The sequence below is a fragment of the Chironomus tepperi genome, unplaced genomic scaffold (assembly GCF_022539635.2).
Source record: "Chironomus tepperi strain 1889 unplaced genomic scaffold, CSIRO-AGI_Ctep_v1 contig_223, whole genome shotgun sequence".
NCBI lineage: Eukaryota > Metazoa > Arthropoda > Insecta > Diptera > Chironomidae > Chironomus > Chironomus tepperi.
The window spans coordinates 1,919,371-1,945,041 of record NW_027226345.1 but is presented as its reverse complement, the minus strand read 5'-3'; the positions used below and the strand labels follow the sequence as shown (position 1 = coordinate 1,945,041).

The 25,671-nt window shown below is 31.3% G+C and overlaps 1 protein-coding gene across 1 annotated transcript; it reads left to right on the top strand.

The window, feature by feature from the left end:
- The first annotated feature begins 7,465 nt into the window (after positions 1-7,465).
- On the top strand, positions 7,466-23,813 carry hoe1 (OCA2 melanosomal transmembrane protein hoepel1). Its single transcript, XM_070640821.1, is given in 15 exon segments — positions 7,466-7,558; positions 11,539-11,744; positions 12,299-12,358; positions 18,216-18,381; positions 18,559-18,628; positions 18,693-18,828; positions 19,128-19,595; positions 19,660-19,814; positions 19,882-20,109; positions 21,184-21,210; positions 21,277-21,764; positions 21,835-22,024; positions 22,378-22,525; positions 22,585-22,678; positions 22,746-23,813. Coding segments are annotated over 14 exon segments (2,469 nt in total). The 5' UTR covers positions 7,466-7,558; positions 11,539-11,590; the 3' UTR covers positions 22,831-23,813.
- The last annotated feature ends 1,858 nt before the right edge of the window (positions 23,814-25,671 follow it).

Genomic DNA, 25,671 nt, shown 5'->3' with positions numbered 1-25,671 from the left:
TTAATTTATATTGTAGAAAATTTATTTGTAAATTTGTTTAGAAAATATGTTTCAAGTTGCCGGCTTTTTTCACAGAAAAAATAAGAAATTTCTCAAATATATAAAATTTCATTTAGATCGCTTTTCTATGATGATATTGAATAATTTCTATTGACATTTACACGGGTTAATTAAACAGAAAACACCCTTTTTTGACATTGGAAGCTATAGATATTTCAATTAGTTAAAAACCAAAGGCTTACAAATTAAATTTTAGTACAGCTTTCATTAATTGACATTAATAATATTGTTAATGAACTTTGACAATGACAAACACGAAAGGAGATAGGATAGATAGGATATTACAATTAGGGGTCGACTGAATATCACGGATAGGAAGCTTAAACGGACAGGCTTTGCTACGTTCGATACAAATATTTTGTAGTTTAACATATTTCATTGCTGGATACGATATGCTCTCGAAAATACTAAGGTTTGTCAAAACTGAACTAGGAATCAGTCAAAAAGTGCAGGTCTGTAGCCTTGGAAGAGCAATAAGGTCCAGTCGATATCTACAGCTCTGCGCTTCTAAAATTCGAGATAATCAGGCATACGGCTATTGTCCAAACCCTTAAGAGGACTAATTTTGACGCTCCATAGCTTCCAATCAACCATAATAACAATCCTATACAAAAAAGGAAAGCAATAACAATTCAATTTTCATTTTGGAAAATAAACAGAGCAAAATTCAGCCTAAGAGTGATTGTAGAGAGTAAAAAAATACTTAAAATTAAGATACATTCTCCCAATGACTATGTGTGAATTGAAGAAACACTTGTATGAATGATATGAATACATGCACGAATTAATGTGCTTACTTTTATAACTATCGAAATACTAACAGCAGCTTGATATTGTTCGACGTATGTAAACATGAGGAATATCGTAGTAAATAAATATAATTATTTTCCATATCCTTGAGCATAATATTGAGCATCTTATGGCTTATGTGATGATAAACACGTAAAATTTAGTAGTTTTTGATAATTTTTAAAATCTTTAAAATTATTACATAAATCCTTAAGATTCTCGGAAGAAAGTGATATAATGCAAATTTATTAACCACACGTGCTCCAAAATAAGCTCAAAAAGATTCATATTTTCCTTGAATTTTGAGGTCGAAGACTCTCGTTATAAGAAATAAAAATGCTCGTTTAAATTGCTAAGAACAAGCGGAGCCCCCTTAAAAAATATTAAACCCGTTCTGGTGTGAGTGGAAATTTCCATTCGTTATGAAATTTCGTAATTTGAATTTCGGTCTGTGACTTTTTAAATTGTGAATTAAAGTTTTGTCAATTTAGTGCCTTTTTAATCACAATAATCCATATCAACTAAAACTTAAAATTTATGAATGATTAAAAACAATAAAAAATCATCAAATATGACAACAAAGATGCCAATCATCTCACATATTCGAAAGCGCGAAGAATTTATTAATTAATAAACTGACTCAATCGACTCCAAACTCGTTACAGCTTGCAATTAATGAAGAAATTGTAACGAATGTATATCAATGGGCGACAAAAATATAAATTGCGAAATTTAACGCTCAACATAAAAAATATTAAATATTTCTTTTAAGAGAGATATAAAAAAAATGATTCATTTAATCGGTGTGACCTCAAAAGGTCCCCAAAAAAAGAAAATTTATATTCATTTCAATTGCCTTTAAAAACTTTTGTTGCTCCAGCAAACGTGTTTGTGATATATGAATAAGAAACAGTTTATACTATTGTATTTTTTGTCACTGACATATCTTTTGTTTACGCATATCGTCATAAGATGATGATGTTGTTGATGATGCATTCATTCGATTAGATGTCGACAGCATGTTTCACATCACTTTTGTAATCTTTTTCGTCTCATTCTTCCTTTTTTGTGATAAATTGTGATGATGTCGTCCTTCTGGTTGTCTGGGTGACTTTGCTCTATCCTTCCTTATTTTAAAAGCTAGCCACATCCATTTCTCGATCTGAATCGAAGAATGCATCTGAACTCCAACAAAGCTACTCTAAATAATACAGAATCTGTTCCAAAAATCCCTAAAATCTCTGAAATGCGCTTCCGTCCTGCATTTTTGACAACTCCATCACTGGTTCCGCTTTGCCTCTTTTTTTCAAAATATTGTGACGACTTGATAGAACAATTGCCTCAATTCATCATATTTCTTCCTCTCATCATGTTTCTGTGTAAGTCTCATGAATAAAGTCGAGCAATTGAATTGAGTTATTTCACTTGTTACAATTAAATGCAACACTGCCAACAATTCATAAATCTTATTTTTCCTTATTAAGTGTGCCTTTATTTTCCTGACAGATTACAACTGTAGTAAATTAGATTAGACATTAGGCTTTCTTTTTTCACTCAATCAATGATTATTACTTCCTTTGATTATTTTAAATTTGGGTATAATTAAGTTTTGACGGCTTCTCAATTAATCACACAGATTTTTTATCGATTATTTTTGTTCGCGGGATTTGATGAATTATTGAAATGTTAAACATTGAAGGATTAGATGATTGATTATAATGGATATGGGGTGACTTTCTTTCAATATTTTAATTTTTGTAAGATCATTAAATTAGTGCTGTTTGAGATGTTAGATGACTTGTGAATTTTTAATTGGATTGAAGGTGTAAGGGCTTGAAAATTCAATTTGGGATGATATTTGAGGTATGACGGATAAAACATGATACTAAAAATTGCAGAAATTATCTTGTTTTGTGGTGTTACTCTTCACAAACATTTTTACCACAAACTGAGCGACACAAATGAAAAAGTCTGCAACGGAGGCATTTGGTGGTCATGCAGTTGCTAAAAATAGATGATTTTCATTTGATATTAATAAAAGAAGTTTACCGGATCCTTTGAAAATCCGTGGCCGAGCCTTATTCATTTATATTGCTCGGAATATTCAATCCACACACCCATGATGTCATTTCATTGTATTCTCAAAAACTACTTTATCAATTAGTATTTTCCGAGAATAATAAAATTTCTCGCTCTCAATCAAACAAGATAAACACAAATTAAATAACACAGAAGAATATCATCCCATCCCAAACTCTTAAATAGAACAATTTGTACTCATTGTTAATATCATTAATATTACAATAACTTAATGTACCACAAATTACATAAAATTTTCATGCCACAAGAAAAAACAAACAAACAAATTGAAGACTTAACCATTCACAAAAAAAGCCTTAATTTGTTTGCTTTTCTCCATTCGTAAAATTTTTCTGCTTCTGTTCATTCAATGAAAAAATGAAAAAAAAAATATCGATTATGTTAATTTGTTTTCAATTAACTCACAAATTTATGAGATGAAAGTAATAGAAAATAAGGAAGAAGAAAAGCTCATTGATTTCAGTAGAAACGTTCCAGAAAGCTACATATCGTAACAAACTCATGTTTCGCTTTCAACACAGTTCAGATTTATATACATAAAAAAAGCTCTTTTAATTTAATACAAACATGCGACTGTGGTCGTTTCAAGTGCTCCAGCTGAATATTTTGTTTCATTTTTTTCATTTCGATATTAAAATTTGTCCTCTTCTTTATTTGATGTCAATGTTTTCATTCAGTCACTACACATATGTGATGGTATCAAATTGACTTTCATTAATATCCATTAATAAAATACCACTAATTGCTCTATCATCAAATAGCCATAATGTTTTCATCGATCTAGTTAATAAATTGCTGTGATTTTTTATTTCAATTAAATCTTGAATATAATGTTCATTAAAAATAATAATGGCATAATTAAATGTGGATTTAGATTCACAATATGGAGCAAAATTGCATTGAAGAAACTCACTCTTGTGCCTCTAACATATCCACACACTCAAAATAAATAATAAATAAATTTCTCTCAGGAAAAGTAAAAAAAATTCGGTTTTTTTTTGTACACACGTTAAATCCAAAGAGAATTATTTTCTACATTTTTTTATCTCATTGCGTGCGAATAGACTCTCTCAATTTGTTGTTGTTTTTGTATTTCTTTGCTTCAACATGTGAAAAATTCTAAGAATACATTTGAACATATACAACAGTTTATTTTTAGATTTTCATAAAAAATATATTATTATGTATCGCATCTTTATCTATTTATAGCATCTGCTGTAATGCAAATGATAAATCAATTATGGAAAAAGATTTACGAATTTTTTCAATTTTTTTGTGAATAAACATTATGAATTCTCAATCAGTGTTGTTAATTCCGATCTAGGAGTCTTCTTGTTGAGCAGACACCTGAACAATCAGTCAGTGGTTGTCCAAATCTTGTTATCCAAACCACCCCAGAATACCAACACTGTAATCTCAGCATTACGCTCGATTTGGCATTTTTTTCACCGACATTTCTATTATTACTAAGCATATCTCTAGGGAGACGAGCAATAAAATGACAACATACTATAAATTATTTAGTGCACGGAAATGAAATGTAAATTGGAGGTGCCATAAGATGTGTCATTTGTTATGTTTATGAATGTTAATAATTTATTCAGTACATATTTTGTCAGTTACAAGTCCATTTCTATTAATTGAAATGCATTTTTAAATTAGTTGAATGACCTTTGTATTATTTAAATGTGTGTGGGTGGCTAGAACGTTTGTCGACCCTAAACAATTTTGATTCTGGGAAAATCAAATTGATTTGATTTAATCTTTTTTAAACTCATTTGCGTTGATCCAAATTCTGGTTATCGGAATGGATAACAAATGATTATCAGCAAGGCTAAAAGTAATTTTTAGGCACGAAAAAAAGATATAAAAACTTTGATTTGCGTCAGAAAATGAGATGATTTTTTAGATTTTTAAGAGAATGTAGATTTGATTATGTAAGCAGTCGAGCCCCTCATGCTTCATCTATTTCAGATTTCTCTAGGTTAGTTTCCAAGCATTTTCTCTTAATTGCTGTTTACTAGACAAAAAATATAAGTTCAAGTACCAAAAAAAAACATTCCTATCGCACGTTTACTGCACAAAAGTCCAACTCGTGATATGTCAATGAGGTAGGCTGCTTACGACATCCAAAATGATTAGATCAAAGATTATTTCCACATCTATAAGTGTCCCTATCTACAAGCTACCGAATATTAAGTGTCAATAATAATTTTACAACCCGCTTTATTATCAACCAATTATTTAACAGCAGTTATTCTTGTTCCTTGATGCCATAAACATAAAAAAATTTAATTGATTCTTTACTATTACTTAAAACCTATCTCATTAATTATTAGCGCATTTTTGAAAATTGTTTTCAAAATGGAAGCTTAATAAGACAAATTGTTCGTTCGGTCGACTGGAGGCGAGATCTCAGCAGCCAGACATCAACAAGAGTTCTGGAATTTAGGTTACAACAGAAGGCTTTCCATCTGACTCTATTGCTAGCTCTGTAACCAAGTTTGTGCAAATTCTCCGCAGCTGACATTATTTCATTACTGTTTTGCGCTTAGTAGTTTTTGGAGCTCCTGGTCGCAGTTTCCCTTGTGGATTCCAATCAATTGCTGTGTAGTTTGGATCAAACTGATTGTTGAGTCAAAAATGCGCCTAATTCCTCGATGGACACGACAACTTTTGAAATTTCTTCTTAAATTTCACGTTATCAATATCTGTTTACATCGAATTAATTTTGTTGTGTTATAATAAAGCTGTCAAAGCAAGCTCACATGATTTACGCGGGTAGGAAAAACTTCAATGATTCAATAATTACTAGACAGCTGTTAATTGACGTAAGACAAATGTTTTCTTCCTATCATCTTATCAACAAAATATTTGTCTTTTTTTCTATGTATAAAGTAGTTACTCATCAGAACCTACATTTATGAAATCACAGCACTTTTTTGTCGTGTATATAAAAAAAAATATTTTCTGTCGATAATGATAAGCTCTGTGATATCTAAATTAATCGCATTCTTTAGTTGTATATGTTTAATTTGGAATTTCATACGACTTTATTATGACGAAACCTTTTTTTCTAAATTAAAAACAATTTCTAGAAAAATATCATGTCGCACAATTGAATTTAATTCCGCAAAAAATATACGCAAAATTGCAAAAATGTAGAATAATTTTAAAATCACGAGATTCATTTTGTTTGCACAAGTAAGTGGGTAAAATTTAAAGTCACATGATTCATTTCTTTTCTTTCTGTGTTTTTCTTTCAGTCGACTAATTTAATGTGGGCTAGTCCTTAAAGTATGAAAAATTTCTTTACTTAGAAAGGGTTTTTTGGGGATTAAGTCGATCTAAATTTATTTGATCTGTTCAATGCTGAATTGATTCTAAATTTTGAAACTCCAAACAGCACAACAAATTCACTAGGGCAAAGTTATGTCAATTTAGAATGAAAACCATAGCTCGAAATATTGAAGTTTTTGACATTTTAGTTAAGATTTTTTGATAAAAATTTGAAAATTGATTCGCGACACATCTAAGCCTGCTCTACAACACACCAGTGTGCCACGCCACACAATTTGGACAACACTTCCTTAAACCTTTCTCACCGCCCATCAAAATCAATTTTTTCCTTAAAATTTCCCACGTTTTCTCCTTAAAAAGTCACATCTTCCATAGAACATTCCAATTTTTTCTCAACAAGTCGTCTAGAATCTCCACATGCACTACATGCCGCCGTAAATTATGCAAATCAACTCATATAGGTTCAATAAATTTTCATAGTACCAAAGCTACTCCTGATTATTTCTATAGACTATTATTTGAGTGAGATTATCAGTCTGACACATCTTTACATTTAAAGTCATTATCAATTCAAATATGCACCAGTACACAAAAACAATGCCTGAATGCTTTACGTCTATCAACAAAAACAAAAAAATACAGAAGTACTTTTTTTTTGCTGGTGTAGTCAATCGGCACTGACTGACAAAGTTCGGTGATAGTAAAGTGGATATGTGAACACGATATGATATGATAATTCACGGAGGCACATGTGATGATAAAACTGTGTTTATAGCAGAGAGAGAGAAAAAAAAGAACACAGAAAATATAACACAAATGTACATTAAATTAATGTTTTACGGCCTCAGTGCCGTACAATATACATTATGAATGGAACAAGTTCAAACTCAAATCAGTTTTAGTTAATCTTTCGCATTGTTCATGTGAAAATAAATATATACTATTTTTTTTTTATACGTCGTCAAGATATTTCATATCATTTAGTCTTCACTTTTTATTGATTAGAGCTTCTTAACCTTCCGTAGCTATTCATCGTCAAATAAAATAATAATTTATGACTTTATATGCTTTTTGACAATTGAAAAATGATTAATTGGCTGTTGAATTGGGATTAATTGATTTTAAGCTGTTTTTCGCATATACACAGTATTAAGTAATCAAGATCGTTGTCAAGTGTACCAGTAGCATTAATAAAACCTTTTTTTTTATATACCAGTTTGAATTGCTGATAAAACAATTTTTTTGAAGACAATTAAAAGTGAATCGAATCAGTTTTTTGTGAACATCGCTTGTGAATACAATATAATCCGTAATTAAGAAAAAAAGGTTCTACCACAGAAATATTGAAAAAATAAACTTTTTGATCCTTAAAAGGTTTTCTTTTTTGATACTGACAAAAAAAACTTTTGCATCTTCACAGATGAGGAATTTTAAGATGTTTTGCTTTAATTGAATTCGCGGGCGTGATTGTGTGAAATTTTTCATAAACAATAAAAAAAAAAATAAATAGGAGAACTGATGAAACTTTAAATAAAAAAGTGTTTGAATTAAATGAGATAATTTTCATTTTTGGATCAAATTATTTTTAATAGAGATGATTCCTTTGGATGCAAAAATTTGATCCCCATTAAATTTTCTTGACTCTTGGGATGGGTTTTGGATTTGTGGATGGAGGAAAAAATGTCTCATGTTACCGTAAGGGATTAATAGCGAGGGTGTTGATGGTTAAAATTTGGTGTATCCTTATGAGAAATTTTAAAAAGTCATGTGATTTATGGGCTGATGGGGTTGCACTCAGAAACATGCTTAGATACTTGAATAATTTGAGAGTTTTTTTAAGGGCTTAAATTTTTTTCGGTGATTTTTCGTTCAAAAACTTGTGGATTTAGTTGTTAACAAGTGGCTCCAAAACTTGTTTCCGAATTGTTTAACAATGTCATTAACATTTTTGGAATTTCCGAATAAAAAATGTTTATGTAATAGATTAGGGATTACTTAAGCTTCTGTTGTGTCAGTGAACTGTAAATTCAAGTGCAATTTGGATAAAAACCTGATTTATTCTCATACATACTTGTTGAGTTCCTATTCTTGTGAATTGAAAATAATTAAATTTATCAATTAAATTAAGAAAAACATACTTTAAACACAAATCCTACTCAAAATAAAAGAAAGTGCAACATTAAATCCAATTACATCAACAAATCTAGGATTATTTCGCCTACAAAGTCTGTCTCCCCCCATTTATTATGCTGAATCGAAAGTAGTGGCTATAAAATGTGTCAATATTAATTTTTTTTCTTTCTTTTTAAAAATAAATTGTGAGAAAAAAAAGATGAAAAAAAAATTATTTTGAGAATAAAACAAGAAAATCACCGGCCTGAACTTTACAATATTTCTGTTTTTATTTTCGCAAGTCACTGAGAATTTTAATGATTTTTTAAAATGTGTGATTTTGTCTTGACGAAAATAAGTTTCGAGGGGGGAAGCCTAATTAGAAATCATAAGCAATTAGCAACGCTTGATAAATTCTCCTTATTCAATCGAATTTCCGTCTTTTAAGAAGGATTCAATGACAAATTCAATTCCTTTATTACAATGTCAATGAAATCTCAGACAAATATCACATTCACATATCAACAATATCATTTGTGAACTTCGACTAGACAGACAATTTTGTGGACGTTCCTAAAAACTCACACATTTTGGAAAATAATTTTCTTCTCTTTTCTCTTATTTTCATTTTGGCATTTGTCCAATGCCTGAAAAAAACTGTTTTTAATTTTTCATTCTCAAAAAATAAAAAAAACTAGTGTATCGGGTAGAAACCCAATGCGGATATATTCACACCGTCCATAAAAAGTCTCGCGGGTAGGCAAATGTTTGAGGGATCAAGCTCCAGCGGGTAGGCCAAGCTTCGCTTGGCAAATGTTTGAGGAATCAGGTTCCAGCGGGTAGGCCAAGCTTCGCTTGGCAAATGTTTGAGGAATCAGGTTCCAGCGGGTAGGCCAAGCTTCGCTTGGCAAATGTTTGAGGGATCAAGCTCCAGCGGGTAAACCAAGCTTCGCTTGGCAAATGTTTGAGGGATCAAGCTCCAGCGGGTAAACCAAGCTTCGCTTGGCAAATGTTTGAGGAATCAGGTTCCAGCGGGTAGGCCAAGCTTCGCTTGGCAAATGTTTGAGGAATCAGGTTCCAGCGGGTAGGCCAAGCTTCGCTTGGCAAATGTTTGAGGAATCAAGCTCCAGCGGGTAGGCCAAGCTTCGCTTGGCAAATGTTTGAGGAATCAAGCTCCAGCGGGTAGGCCAAGCTTCGCTTGGCAAATGTTTGAGGAATCAAGCTCCAGCGGGTAGGCCAAGCTTCGCTTGGCAAATGTTTGAGGAATCAGGCTCCAGCGGGTAGGCCGCTTCGCTTGGCAAATGTTTGAGGGATCAAGCTCCAGCGGGTAGGCCAAGCTTCGCTTGGCAAATGTTTGAGGAATCAGGTTCCAGCGTAGGCCAAGCTTCGCTTGGCAAATGTTTGAGGAATCAAGCTCCAGCTAGGCCAAGCTTCGCTTGGCAAATGTTTGAGGAATCAAGCTCCAGCGGGTAGGCCAAGCTTCGCTTGGCAAATGTTTGAGGGATCAAGCTCCAGCGGGTAGGCCAAGCTTCGCTTGGCAAATGTTTGAGGGATCAAGCTCCAGCGGGTAGGCCAAGCTTCGCTTGGCAAATGTTTGAGGGATCAAGCTCCAGCGGGTAGGCCAAGCTTCGCTTGGCAAATGTTTGAGGAATCAGGTTCCAGCGGGTAGGCCAAGCTTCGCTTGGCAAATGTTTGAGGGATCAGGCTTGGCAAATGTTTGAGGGATCAAGCTCCAGTGGGTAGGCCAAGCTTCGCTTGGCAAATGTTTGAGGGATCAAGCTCCAGTGGGTAGGCCAAGCTTCGCTTGGCAAATGTTTGAGGGATCAAGCTCTAGCGGGTAGGCCAAGCTTCGCTTGGCAAATGTTTGAGGGATCAAGCTCCAGCGGGTAGGCCAAGCTTCGCTTGGCAAATGTTTGAGGAATCAGGTTCCAGCGGGTAGGCCAAGCTTCGCTTGGCAAATGTTTGAGGAATCAGGTTCCAGCGGGTAGGCTGCTTCGCTTGGCAAATGTTTGAGGAATCAGACTCCAGCAGGTAGGCTGCTTCGCTTGGCAAATGTTTGAGGAATCAAGCTCCAGCGGGTAGGCCAAGCTTCGCTTGGCAAATGTTTGAGGAATCAAGCTCCAGCGGGTAGGCCAAGCTTCGCTTGGCAAATGTTTGAGGAATCAAGCTCCAGCGGGTAGGCCAAGCTTCGCTTGGCAAATGTTTGATAATTTTCATACAATGTTAAATGTTTCAAAAAATCGTAATAAACATTGATTTTGAAATTTTGTATGAAAACGAAAGTTTTTTGCTTTTTTAGAAGCAACGGCTGTTCCTGGCATGCCCAAAATCTAATCAGCTCTTCTATAGAGCAGCACGGATCGATAGCAAAAAACTAGAAGTCTCTACGATGTCTCGTTATTGAGATTTCTTGCTGATTAACTTGTTTGCTTGTTTGTTTGCTTGCTTACAGAAAGCGATTTTTTCGATTTTCTCAGCAATGCCCCAACCAATTTCAAATCTGTTTTTTGATTATGGTGAGGAATTCCAGGCACAAACTTTTTGCGATATAACAAAACTTGCAATTGTGCTTAGTTTTGCTGAAAAATCCAAAAAACTGATTTTTCAATCTGAACAAATTCAATACATTCACACGTGAAAACGGTGTGAATATAAAAAACTCTTAATTTACTCACAGCAAAATATATATCTTTTTATATATGAACAAAAATCTTCATTCTCAGTACGACTTTTTTTGCTTATTATTGTTCTTATTTTCTCATATGTAGAATATGAAAATGTAAATTTTTTACTCATAGACCATGAGAAAAAAAATACAAAAAATTATATTTAAAAAAATCATTTCAGTCTCATTTGAAATTTTCACGTTTCAGGTCTGATCTCTGACAATTGTAACAGTCGCGAATAATTTTTTTATTTTGTTCTCTCTCAGTTATAAAAAAAATAAATTAATTTAATTAAGTGAACTTCCACTTACTTGTTATTAAATTTAATTACGTTATAAGTTTAGATAATAATAATTATGGATCCTAAACAGCTATTAGGACCGTCAGTATCATTTAAGAATTTTTTTATATTTCTGTGGTGGTTTTTTCTTTTGTGGATTTTAATGCATGCTTACTTGCCTATTTTTGCGACTATGAAAATTAGCAAAAAAAAAAATATTTTTATATATAGAAACGTAATTTACATAAGAAAAGGAAAATTCCTTTGATAAAAGAAAAGAAAAATGGAAATAGATAGCTTAAAGAAAATGAAATTTAGTGATGAGAAGAAAAAGAAGAAAAAAGCACCACATCGTCCATCGATTGTATCAAATTATTCATTTGTATCCCTTAGTGAGGTGACGGAAGGATCGCTGCAAGTATGGAGAACGCTACCAGGTGAGTGTCAACACTTTACATAATATGTAGTAAAATATCTTAAACTTCAATTGTGCAATATTAAATTTGAATCTAAGCATATTACGCTTAATGTAAATATCACCAATATCTCTACGTTTTCCAAAATTCCATGATAAATTTAAATCAAAACTGAATAAATTGGCGGTAAAAAATTTAAATCCAGTTATGTTACATTTGCTATATTTACTTGAAGCTTCATGAGGAAGCCTTCTTCATTTGTGTTGCTTGGGTTAATGAACTCTTTGTTTAACCATAACTATTCCCCTGTCAATTCGTCAGAATACCTGGACGAATACATTTTGATTCGCCTTTAGGCCTAATTTTATTTACAAAACCCTAGAATCCCCTAGAATATAGAATATCCATATGAATAGAACCCAAGTGGGCAAAAATTCGTTAGAACTTGTCATCAACTGGACATTAACTATTCATCAACCAGTTAAAGCGTTTTTTTGTCTGCTCCTGGAAGTTTAAGAACGATTAATAAAATTCCTTAATCTATTAAATCTTTAACATTATTTTTACAATTCCAGAGAAAATTCGACAGGATCCCAGTCTGGCGTCATTTCGTCAAGAGCACGAAAGACTGCATGGTAAGTTTATATTTCTCTTTATTTATTTCCGTATCATTCAACTTGAAATTTTTATTTTTATTACGTCATAAATCACGAATCACGTACTTATACAGACATGTATAGCATGTGTCTGCTTATGAAAAGTAAAACAACCTGTTAAAACAACCCAATCAATACATAAACTTTTAGAGGATTATTCATCCACAGACTGATTTTTTGCTTCTTTTTACATCATTTATTTTTGAAGTATTTTTCTTTTGCTTCCATTCACGTCTCATTCACAGTTGATTGTAATTAAATTTTTCATAAGGAATGAATCTCACACATGCTCCACATATAAATTACGAAATTAAATTCCCATCGTTTTGAAAACGAGTAAAATGAGAAGAAAAAGTACGGGAAATTCTTCATTTCTCTTTTTTTTTCACTTACCTTAAGACAGCAACAAGACATTAAAAATATTTGAGCTGATCTTCGACTTTTTTGAGTGAGACATTCTTTCAGAGAAAACTTGTGTCTTATCAATGTGTGTTGATGTGTCTGACGAGATATGCAGGCATAAACAGAGAAAATGCGCCCATAACCATCTGTCAACGAATTTCTTAGCCATTTGTTTTGTGTGAGGAAAGATGAAGAAGAAAAGAAAGGAAAAATTACTTTTTTTTGTGTGAAAAACGCAAGTGGAAAATTTCTTGATATTTTTGTTTCATTCACGTAGGGTAATCTGAGAATAGTGTCAATTAGTCCCGACCACTTGCTACTCAATTCAAAGCTAAATGTTCAAATGAATCATTTTTGAATATTCAACCTGGAATCCCTCCAGACAGACATTCCATGATGTCATTTCCCTAAATTTGACGTCATCAATACATGACTCCTACATTAAATTTCAAGCTTACAAAATGTTATTTTTAAATTACCTTCAATAAGAGAAATTCGGTTGATTTCACACTAAAAATTTGCTTACTTGAAGCATGCAAGATTAATAGATATGACCAGGCACGCAAGATCACTAATTTATCTAGAATTTAATTCCATACAACATATTAAAAATTATGAAAACAAAAAAAAATTGTGACAAAAATGAGGAAGTTCATTTAAAAAAAAAATTAAACTACTACCTTGTAATATATATAAACTCATTTGGATGAAAAAACATCTATAAACTAGTAATTTTATTCACTTTATATTGTTTTATTGTGAGAGCCAGTTTGTATCGTCTTTATAGTTTGATGCAGCTTTTTTGCATTCATTCATGAAACTAAAAAAAACTTAAATTTCACATACCGTCAATGATAAATAATTAGCAATTAAGAGGAAAATAGCGACAAGATTTAAATCTAAATTAATTGTTGCTGTTTCATGAAACTCTCACATCTCCTAATAATTTTTCTATTTTGCTATTTTATATCTCTCTTTCAACTCAATGATTGCCTTTCATAGCACCTCATTCAGTGATTTATTGTCGCAATTTTGTTGAAAGAAATTGTTCAAGTGACTGTCACACAAAATAAACATCTAATAAAGATGAGCGGATCTCTTTTTTTTTGTTGCTATTTTAAATTTTCATGTGCAAAAATTTTATGTCTAAAAAAATTAATATTTGTCATGCAGACTAATAAAACTACAAGATTTACTCCGATTTACTGCAATTAAAGCAAATTTTAAATTTCAAAAATATTCAAGGAATTTTCCGGACGGTAACAAAATATAATTTTTTATGAAATAGACTTTAATCTTTTACAAAGTTGTCGTAATTGTATCTGGAAATGTGAATATCATAGTTACCGCAAAATTTTTGTGGAGTGGGGATTTAAAGAGATTAGTTTCTATGACGAAATTTGAGTTTCTTGTGGTTGTTGACGAATATTTTTCTTTTGAAGATCCAGTAAATTGAAAATTGTGGATTTTTACCTTATATTTGATTTAATTTGAGGTTTATTTGATTAAATTCTTAAATTATTGATGTAATTCCACAGTAATTGTCTCTTTAAGCTGTCCATTGACTCACTTTTTCACAAATTTTAACTTGAATCGCGTTTCTCACAAAAAATCAAATTTTTTTCATCACTGTTTACTAAGATTTAAAAATCCAATTCCCGTTAAAATTTCAAAAATCCAGAAACCGTTAGTTCTTAAAGGAAGTTTTATTCAATCAATTACAAATGACAATATATTCTCACATTTCAATTGAAAATGATTCATTTTATTGAGAAACCAATTAACTCCATAGTCTAAAGACGATTTAGCTAATAAATTTTAATTGACTTCTCCATAACTTGGCTCTTGAAAGACAATTTATAAATATTTTCTTCTTTCAATTGTCTCTATTACATTACTCATAGCATCAACGACAATAAAAAAGAAAACGAAATATTTTGTTTATATTTAAATTGAATAACGACGATTTTCCTCAAGAATGCAGATCTCAAGTATCAGATATTAAACTTCCCCATTTCACAGAAGAATGAAACATCAAAAATAATAATGACATGAATTTTAATAAAATGTTTTGAGCGCGCACCTTTAAGCATTTATGAGCTTCCACCTCCGCCGCAAAATATAAATGTGTACTTTGTCTCGTTATCTCATTTCCAATTGTAATCTTTTCATGAAAACGATTTTCCTTTTTTTCTCCGTCATTTCCACGTATCGTCGGCAAATTCGTTTGTTTATTTACTTCTCAATTTCCATCACTTCTCTCTCTTGCTTTTTTCACATGCAAAATTCCATACAGATAAGTATGTTTGTATATCTACGGGGTCATTTGTGCATGATGTCCAATATTTTGACTTCAATTCTCAGAATCAAAATTTGACCTACCTTAATAATCCTTTTATAAAGAACTCAGTCTTATACAAAAAGTCACACAGTCTCAAGCGCCATGAGCAAGGGTCTAGCTTTACCCTTATCAATCCATGATAAAGGGCAAGCTAAATGCAACTTCCCGATAGACGTCATTTTTGAACTATCACAACCAATACGCATCCAGATGAAAGAAAAGCAAATGATGAAAAAGACACAAATAACGGGCATATAAATTAAGTATATTAAACATGACACATTGAGGGTATGTTTGAGTTTCAAAAAGCCTTGGATTATTGTTCTTATTGTCGCATTTGTGCTGTAGTTAAATTCACTCGTTTATATTTACTTTTTATTATTATTATCATAATCATTATGATCCCACAGTCCCAGTAATGAAGGAGAGTTTACAATGATAAGGGAAATCTCTTTGAAAAAGTGGTTTGTGCCGCTTACATCCATGGTATGAGGCATCAAATAACAAAGTCACACGTTTCTTCTAATTGAAGACTTTAAAAAATTGACATTTTAAAGTCTATATTTAAGTGAATTAAAGTCACAAATTATAGTAAACATTGATATCGTTGCTATAGCAGTACAAAGAACGATAATGTCGTCGATATTGATATCAGTTGGGATTACTTCTTATCGCGTAACAACAAAACTCATCATGACGATTAAGAGTTATTTAGAAGCTCTTTTTAAATGGTTTTACACGTTCATCTACCCAAGAAATTAATGTTTTTGTTGTTTCATTGTTGATTAAAATGGAAACAAAAGATAATTTCGATTAAATATCGGAAGACACATTTAGTATCAACAAAAGATTGTCTGCATTGTTGGATAAGCTGAATGAAAATGGATTTATTGAAATCTTTTAACCAGAAACGTGTCGGGAAACTTAAAATTTTAACAATTATTGTTTTATAGGTTTTTAAATGCTTTAAAATGTTGCTATATCATGCAAAACTCAAAACGTAAAATTGAATTTTGTAGCCTTGAACCTGCAACTAATGAGTTTATTGCTGCTAAGCTAACATGCAATGTGGATTGTTTGTTAAAACATTTTAATTTAATTTTTAATTATAGAAAGCTCATTTATTGTTGTAACGTTCATTTGAGATTTGAATAGTATTTATTGTGCATAGTTGCTGACCCCTTTTCGTGCAAAAGTTCAATCTGTTTTTGAACTCCAAAGAATAAACATCATTGTGAATTTAAAATCAACCTAAAGAGTAGTTTTTGAAACAATTGCTCTTTAAAGCTCTCACTTTAATTGAGAAATCTAAAATTAGATCCAAATCCTGTTTCCCATAAATCTAAGACAACCTTAATATTTCGACTTTAATTATCCAACTTTAACATTTTAAGGAAAAAACTCTCAAACCATAAATAAATGCCAACCTTGCAGTAAATCACATGAGAATAAGTAGCTATAAAGTCAGAGAAAAGTATTCACGCAACAAAACCCACCCCAAAGTTAAACAACTCTCTTGGGAATTCCAAATGCAATTAAATGCTATTCTTATCACAAAGTAACCTAAATATCCAAAATTACTTAATTACCCAAGAAGAAAAAATAGACAAGTAGCAACAAAATTACTCAAGCATTAAAACAAAGCAGACACAAAGATTCTTTTCAGTTCGTTCATAAATGATGTCATTTGAAAAATTAAATTTTAAGAAACTAGAAGTTCCTAAATGTTCAAACTACAATTGGCTTATAGATTCAATTCTAGAGCTCTAGATGCTCAAACTCTCATCTCCACCCATCCCATCTTTGTCGACGCCTCTTACAAAAATTGAAATTTTAAATGAACCAATTAAATACTCTCAATTACATCGTATCCAAAAGATTTTTCGTCGTTTCATTTCAAATTGAATTGAATTGTTCCTTAGTCACGTTCCAAAACAGAAGACAATTAAAAACTTCTGGTGATAAAAAAAAAGTCGATTAAGAAAGATAAAAAATATCTTAATTGAATGCGGTTAAATTGACGTAAAACTAGATAAATTTAGATTTGATCGAGACATAATGAAAAGTGGAAGAATTTCATGTCTCGTTTTACTTGAAACATTTGCAACCAAAAGTCAACAAGTGCTTTCAACGATATTTTATAATCTACGACAAAATTCCGATACGACTGATAATGAGAATCACATTACTGCTCAAAACTCAGCACTTATTGATTGGAATTTTTGTGGAATCTGATTCATTTGATAATTTAAACGTCCTTGCACTTGATTTTAACGGCTTTTTGAAATTTAAATGTTAATCGGTTATTGAAAATTTAAATTTTTAACGGTTTTTACCGGTTTTAATGCTGAATTATTTTGTTTTCTATGACTTTATTGCCCTGATTCCAACAAAGCATTATGACATAACTACCATTTTTCAAAAAATGCATCAAATACACGTGAGCTCATTAAATGAAATCAGCAAAAAAAAATTGCATTTGTGGAAATTCATTAATGAGAAAGTCCGAGATTAATGTACATATGTAATGCAAGGCCGCGTATCAATGTACAAAGGCCAATGAGCATTATGCTTCATCAAAAAGCCATAAAAATTAAGCCTTTTTTACAATTTTCACCTTCATGCGAGCATCTCAATGAACAGAATTGTAAGCATATATATACACAAAACTGACCCATCTAAGTTGTATGAAAATGTAGGCACACGAACATATGATTCCAGAACTGCATGTCCCTTTTTGAATAAATTGAATAATAAGCGCAGTCTGAAAAAAATATAAAAACAGGTCGCAATAAAAACAAATCTAAAATTTTTCTGTTAAACTACCCAAATTATTAAAAAATCGCAGTAATATTTGTTCAATTTTTACATTTGAATTTATCCTGAAGATGACAATTAATAAAGGTCGAAATAATTATCGATAAAAAGTAATAGAAACATAATAAAAAGGATTGTAGTTCCTAAAATATTGTTACTAAATAACGTTATTTTGGATAAACATCTGCCATTTGATTTGATTAAATTTTATTATATTATTACTTCCAAAAAAAATACGTTACTAATGTGAGACTCAATTTTAAATTTAATTAACAGGACCAAACGAAAGACCAACGCAAAATCCAAATGCTGAAGATGATCCACTACCGAATGAAGACAACTCCTTATCGGAGAATAATTCAAATGATGGACAATCACACACAGATTTAGTGGCTATTAATGTCACAGACGGTGAAAAAGGTCAAAAGACACAACTTAATGGGTAAGGCATTGCTTTAGTTTTTAACGAATTTTTTAAATTTGAAATAAAGTAACCTTTTGAGACTAAAATTTAAATTTTAAAAAGTCGTTAAATTTTTATTTACATTTTTCTGTATTTATAAATTATGTCGGTATCAATATCTGAAATTTCTGAATTCTCTTGTTCTTTATCCATTAGAGATAAATCTGGAGACATTGGAGATGGCGATATTACAGATATACACCACCATTTAGGAGGACACCATAAAGTAAGTGTGAAAAATAATTAATTTAACAAAAAATCTAATTTTATCTTAATTTGATCATTTCCAGCAAAACAAATATGTTAGTTGGGCGAAAATGGCAGTGCTTCTTATAGCATGGGTCATGTTTACGTTATTCCTTATGTCTAAAAATGAGAAAGTGCTTCATTATAGACAATTAGCAATACCAAAAAGTAACATCAAGAGTAAGTTGAACTTTCTGTATCTTTAAGGCTTTTTATTTCAAGGTGTTATCAGTAATTACACCCGCACACCTTAATCAAGTGGTCTTTTTAAAAACATTCAGTGCCATTTCTTTCACATTTTCCATATTCGGCTATTGCGAAACCGAATCATCAAAAAATAAATTAAATCAGCTTTACTGTAAGCTAGTCTGTGACATTTTTATGATCAATCGTAAATGTTTGAAGGAAAATGAATAAATTTTTAAAGAGAATCACGCTTTATACTGTCATCAAAACTAATCTATAAATCACATTCACAGCTTACGTTCTTGAGGACACTCCAATTGAGCCTCGAGTCGGACTGATATTTAGAGGATCATTTTATGGTGAACATTATGATAATGACTCAACAAATTACATGTACTATTATCTAACAATGCACATGAGCGATGGAAGTGTTGAAAATGTCACAAACGAAGTCTTCAAATTTCCAGTTGTAAATCTAACCGAAATGGATACCGTAAAGGAACTGAAAAGAAGTAAAACGATTCCTCTTGACGATGATCATTTTGTGAAACTTCATGATAACTCAACTCAACTCAAATTAAATTTATATACGAACTTTGATGCAAGCTTACCTGTTAATTTCGCATATGATCCATCACCATTGGACAAAGAGATGGGTATCATTTATGCTACAATCGTTCTACTCGGTCTTTATATTATGATTATTTGGGAGTTGGTTCATCGAACATTCGCTGCAATTATCGCCTCTACTATGTCAATTGGTAATTATTAGATATGACAGCTTTTCCAGTCATAAATCTTAATAAAAATTCATTTCTATTCAAGGTATTCTTGCGGCAATGAATGAACGTCCTCCAATGACTTTGATTATGTCGTGGATCGACATAGAAACTTTATTATTACTTTTTGGTATGATGATTCTTGTTGCCATTTTATCGGAAACTGGTATTTTCGATTATCTTGCTGTTTATGCTTATAAGGTAGACATACTTTATTTTTTTGCACACTTTTCCATGACTAAGGGCTTTTTTTATATTCCACGTATAGATTACTAACGGAAAAGTGTGGCCATTGATTAATTGTTTGTGCCTGTTTACTGCCGTTCTTTCATCATTTTTGGATAACGTGACGACAGTTTTGTTGATGACACCTGTAACAATTCGTTTATGTGAAGTCATGGAACTAAATCCTGTGCCTATTTTGATGTCGATGGTTATTTACTCCAACATTGGCGGCGCATTAACACCCGTTGGAGATCCACCAAATGTCATGTAAGTTGCCCTCATCCTATTTCGAAATTTAATTTGAATTATTGATTATTGTTTATTTTGTATCTCTCTTTACAGTGTAAGTACAGCCATTAATTCGTCAACGACAACAAAAAAATACATCAGTCAGATGCTTTGTTGAAAATTACTTAAATTAAAATATTTATTATGGTAATTTATGGTATTAATTTTACTTTTTTTTATTCTTTTTCTACTTTCAGAGTAAGTATCGTAATCACCAGTGACGCAAATCTCCTCAAAAACTAAATAATTACATAAAAATGCCTGAAATGGTCTGAAGAAAATGGTGTGGGATTATAAAGTTCAGGGAAACAATGAATTTATTATGGCACAGTGTGATGTAGATTGTTTTCTGATTGCTCAAGTTCTATGAACTTAATTGTTACAAGAAATATTACGTCCAATTACATGGCATGCCTGTAAAATTATTGGATTTGTATGGTTCTTGAATCATTTGTGAGGTTTTAACTTTATAAATGCATTTGAATTGGTCGAATTTTTTAGGTATTCGTGGTTTGAGTCTTGACTAAAACCATACAATTTTCAATCCAATAACATTTTATGTGTTTTCAAAATAAATGCATTTATACGGTTTTAATAAAATGACTGTATTCTTACGAATTGTGCAAAATAACAGTAAATTTATACAAAAACCATACAAATGTTTTATGTAAGTTGAAGCATTTGTAACGTTTTTTGACAACCAGCAAAATAAAAATCTCTTCAAATTTCATTCAGACTCATTTCAGTCAATTATGCAACAACATTTAGTCTCTACAAAGTATTTTCTAACCAAAATTCTCATTTTTTTCTCTCTCTTTTCAGTGTAAGTGTTCATAACGCGATAAATTCATTCATAAGTACAAAGAATGAAATTTAAAAGCATAAAAAAAATTTCATCAATTTATTTTTTTAAATAAACTCAATTAACGTTATTTCTCTTTTTATTTTCTTTACAGTGTAAGTACATTGAAGTTGATAAGTATGGGGATGGATTTGTATCAAAATATTCACTGACTTTATGTCGTATTAACTAATTTTTTCATTTTATTCTCAACAGGCTTCAAACAGTCACATTTCAAAGAATGTAAGTAACTAATTCATATCCACATCTGACAACAATGTTAATGCTTTGTATCCTTTATCAATTTAGGGAGTCAATTTCACAACATTTACTCTTCACATGGCAATTGGTGTGTGCATGGTTATGGTTCAAACATATTTCCAATTACGCTATAAGTTCCGCAATATTAACGATTTGAGATTTAGTGAACCAAATGATGTTCAGGAATTACGTCACGAGATATCTGTCTGGCAACGTGCAGCTGCCTCACTATCGTCATATTCAAAGGATGAGGATTTAGTACGAGAAACTTTAGTTAAGAAAGTTAATCGTTTAGGACGACAATTAAAGAAGAAACTTGTGAGCGGAAGTGTACCTGTTGATAGCTACAAAGCAACACTCGACGAATTACAAGCTAAATATCCAATTAGAAATGTTACATTGCTTGTTAAATCATCAATTACACTCGTGTTCGTCATTTCATTCTTCTTCTTGCACTCAGTTCCAAATTTGCAACGTCTTTCGCTCGGATGGACTGCTCTTCTTGGTGCCATTTTATTACTCATTCTGTCCGATAGGTAAGCAGCTTTTAGGTCAAAATATTTTCCAAGTCATTAATAATTTTAAATTTATTTATATGATGTAAAGAGAGGACATGGAAGCTGTTCTTGCTCGAGTTGAATGGTCAACATTACTCTTTTTCGCTGCCCTTTTCGTTCTTATGGAAGCTCTCTCCGAGTTAGGTCTTATCGATTGGATTGGTCGTCAAACGGAGAATATCATTTTATCTGTGGGCGAGGATGCTCGTTTAGCTGTTGCAATTCTCATTATATTATGGGTAAGTTGTTATTCTAACTGTATTCACATTACGGTATCTTGGATGTTATAGACATGACTGCTTAATTAATTTTTATCATTAAACGTTTAACGGAATTGTAAATTTCAAAATTATAACGTCATATTAGTCAAGACACATTTTCAAAAATTAATTTAACGACTTATTCATACATTTTTAATTTAACAAGCAATTCCGTCATCAACAAATAATGTCATAGTCCACACCATAAAATAAACTCAAAAATGCCCACTCACGACATTAATTTACTTCATATAAAAAAGTCTTATCATCCTCATAATCACGTTTTTAATTAACTCAAAAATGATTTATGACATTAATTATACAATTCACAGGTGTCAGCTTTAGCATCAGCATTCGTTGACAACATTCCATTAACAACTATGATGGTTAAGATTGCCATTTCATTGGCTGAAAATGAAGCCCTTAACTTGCCATTGCAGCCACTTGTGTGGGCACTTGCCTTTGGTGCTTGCTTAGGAGGTAAGATAATGAATTGTTAAAGGTTTAATGCATCGCTTGACATATTTTATGATTCACAGGAAACGGTACATTAATTGGTGCTTCGGCAAACGTCGTTTGTGCTGGCGTGGCTGAACAGCACGGCTACAGATTTACTTTCGTTGAATTCTTCAAGTAAGTCACGATTAAAAAATAATTTATGGAATCAAAATTTAATTAATTTCATCCCAAAATTAAATAGGGTCGGTTTCCCAGTCATGATTGGAAGTATAATGGTCGCTACAGTATACTTAATGTTTGCTCATGTCGTCTTCACATGGCACTGATTAATGGAGAATAATTCGTCGTAGCTTTAGTTTCATCATAAACGCGTTTTTTCTTCGATTTCATCAGGAATTTTTTTCGTTTGTTCCTTTATATTTTCTCTTATGAGCCTTTATTGTTTCGTTAAATATTGTTATAGACAAAAAAATACTATTATAACTTTTATCGCCTATGATATACATCATAGAAAATTTTGTAAAAAAAAAAATAATATAAAATAATTATGATTCATTGTATAGAATTAGGACGAATGTGAAAAAAAGAAGTTATAGGTTAAAAATTCTAAACCTATTATTAGTAAATAGCCTGTACATATGAAAAATGAAGAAAAAAAAATTAAAGCTAGGTATAAGACCCCGATTTAAAGGAACAATGCTTTTGACAAAAACTCTAAAAATGTGAAATTATGGAAGGAATTTTTGAATGCTGGATGAGAACCTTACAAATGCTTCAATTTTGACATCTTTAGTCATAACATTAGAAATTTAACAATGAAAACCTTTCAACGGCTTTAAAATGCTTATTGACCAATGAACCTTACAAATGTTTGTCAAAATGAACCATACAACAGCAAAATTGTCATTTTTTCCATTGAAAACCTTATAATAGCAAAAAATGACTTTCTCTGAAAACCTTACAACAGCAAGTTTTGACTCTTTTACTGAAAACCCTACAACAGTAAAAATCTATATCCACCAACTTCGCTTAAATTTGACATCTGCTGATCGATTCCTCTACAACACTCAATTCAACCTCATCGAACATCCAAAAGTCCTCCCATTTCCATTGACATAATGAGATAAGTAGAAAGAAAAGTTTCTATAGTTAAAGAACATAGTTTAATAATTTAAAAAAATTACATTCCAAAATGATCAAAAAAGAGATAAAGAAAAACGATGATTATGATATTTACGAATGTTCATTAAATCAATTTATTTACTAGTTAAAAAAAAATAATAATAAATCAATATATTTTAATTGAAAAGATTTTCATTTTTCTATTTACACTAAACATTTATTCGTTAAAGTTATTAAAAATATTTTTTTTTGTTAACTGCTGTACAAGTCAACACAATGGATGATTCTAGCAGTAGTATGGAGAGTTGGTGGCTAAGGAACAGAGTTGCAAAACAGGCACTGCTTAGGAATGAAGTTGAAAAGCTCATTTAAGCTGTTAATTGTTGCTTCCTGTTCCAATGATATGATAGGGACTGCTGTCCAGTACTGCAAGAGTCATGGCAGCTATATTCTTATCTTGCAAGTTAGTTCCAGATTAACAATAGTATCAGCGTCAAAATTGGCAGTTTTAAGACCAAAGCAACATTAATCAGCTTTCAGATGATAATCCTCGTCTGCTGCTAGAGTACATCCATTAAAATAGTTAACTATTTTTCTATTCTATTGTTCTATTGAGCCGTTCACCTATGACGTCTAATATTTAGTTACATTTGCAGCAGATTGACATTCTGGTCGTCAGAAAACTTCATAATATTAGACGTCATTTCTGAACAACCCCCCAAACATAGAAGAATTCGTTTTTTATTGAGAAGAATCACATGTGCGTTTCTAAATATTTATAGTTTAATTAATGTGATAATTTCTTCTCTTTTAACAGAGAAAAATACATTTTACGAAATGGGAAATCCCAGTTTTAAGCGGAGTTGATTTCACTAAATTGTGTGATAATTTTAAGCATCTTGAAATAATTTTGGAGTCCTTTTCTCATTGATACTCGTTTGGTATGGGGTCTGCAGCTTTATGCTTGTTTAACAGCTTTTGTCCCAAATTTGTTTGAATTCTTCAATCTTCAAATAACGATTTTTTGAATTTTGAATGAGATTATTTGAAGTTGGTAGAACCATACAACAGTTTTTGGATTTATTTGAAAACCTTTCAACAGTTTCGTTTTGGAAAAATTCTGTTGTTAGGTTCCTTCTCCAGTAAATTTTTGAATTTGAAAAATCCGTTATTTTGTAAAATTAGGAAAAGTCTATTACAAAACCATACAAATGCAAAACATTTAAGAATCTGAATTGTACCCTATTAAAATGACTTTTAAAAGTCAAATAAGTAACTAAGGAGGATAAATAAAGCAATTATGTTTCCCAGACAAGAAAAGTCCATTAATGAATGCGCCAATCAATGAGAAATTCATTTTCCAATATTTTATTCATGAATCATCTAAAAGAAAACATCCAAAAATAATGAGCCCAATTAAGAAAATTACCGTCATTTAGTGAAATCGACCCGACAGTTTACTTTCTAGAATCTAGACCGATAAAAAAATGAATGAAAATTGTTTAGGGAAAAAAATTAAGCGTAAAAAAATCTAGAACAGTGGCTGTCCTTATTATTATCTGCAATAATTGTGCCTTAGATTCATTCACGCATATATGAATATGAAAAAGTATGAAAATGAATGTAAAAATAAATATTCGGAACAAATTATGAAATAAATTAAAATTGTACATCCGATTAACTGGATGATGTATCACATTGAACCAATTTTACATATAATAATAATAAAAATGAGAATCAAATTGATTGGATGAGAATGAAAAATGATTTAAAAAAATTAATAAAGAAAAGCTGATAATTTTCTTTGAAAATAAATTCCAGTATTATCTTAATTGTCGTCTTGAATTCATGTCGCAAATTAATTAACCTAGTGTTATCGAGGTCATACTTGACCGACCAAAGCGCATTTTCCTTCTGCAGACCTAAAATTAATAAACTGTCAAATAAATATTAACTGTCAAAAAATATTTGAAAATTAACGGTCAAAAAATATTTGAAAATTTTATCCAAGACACAGTCAGACAGACAAATTTTGAGTAACAAAA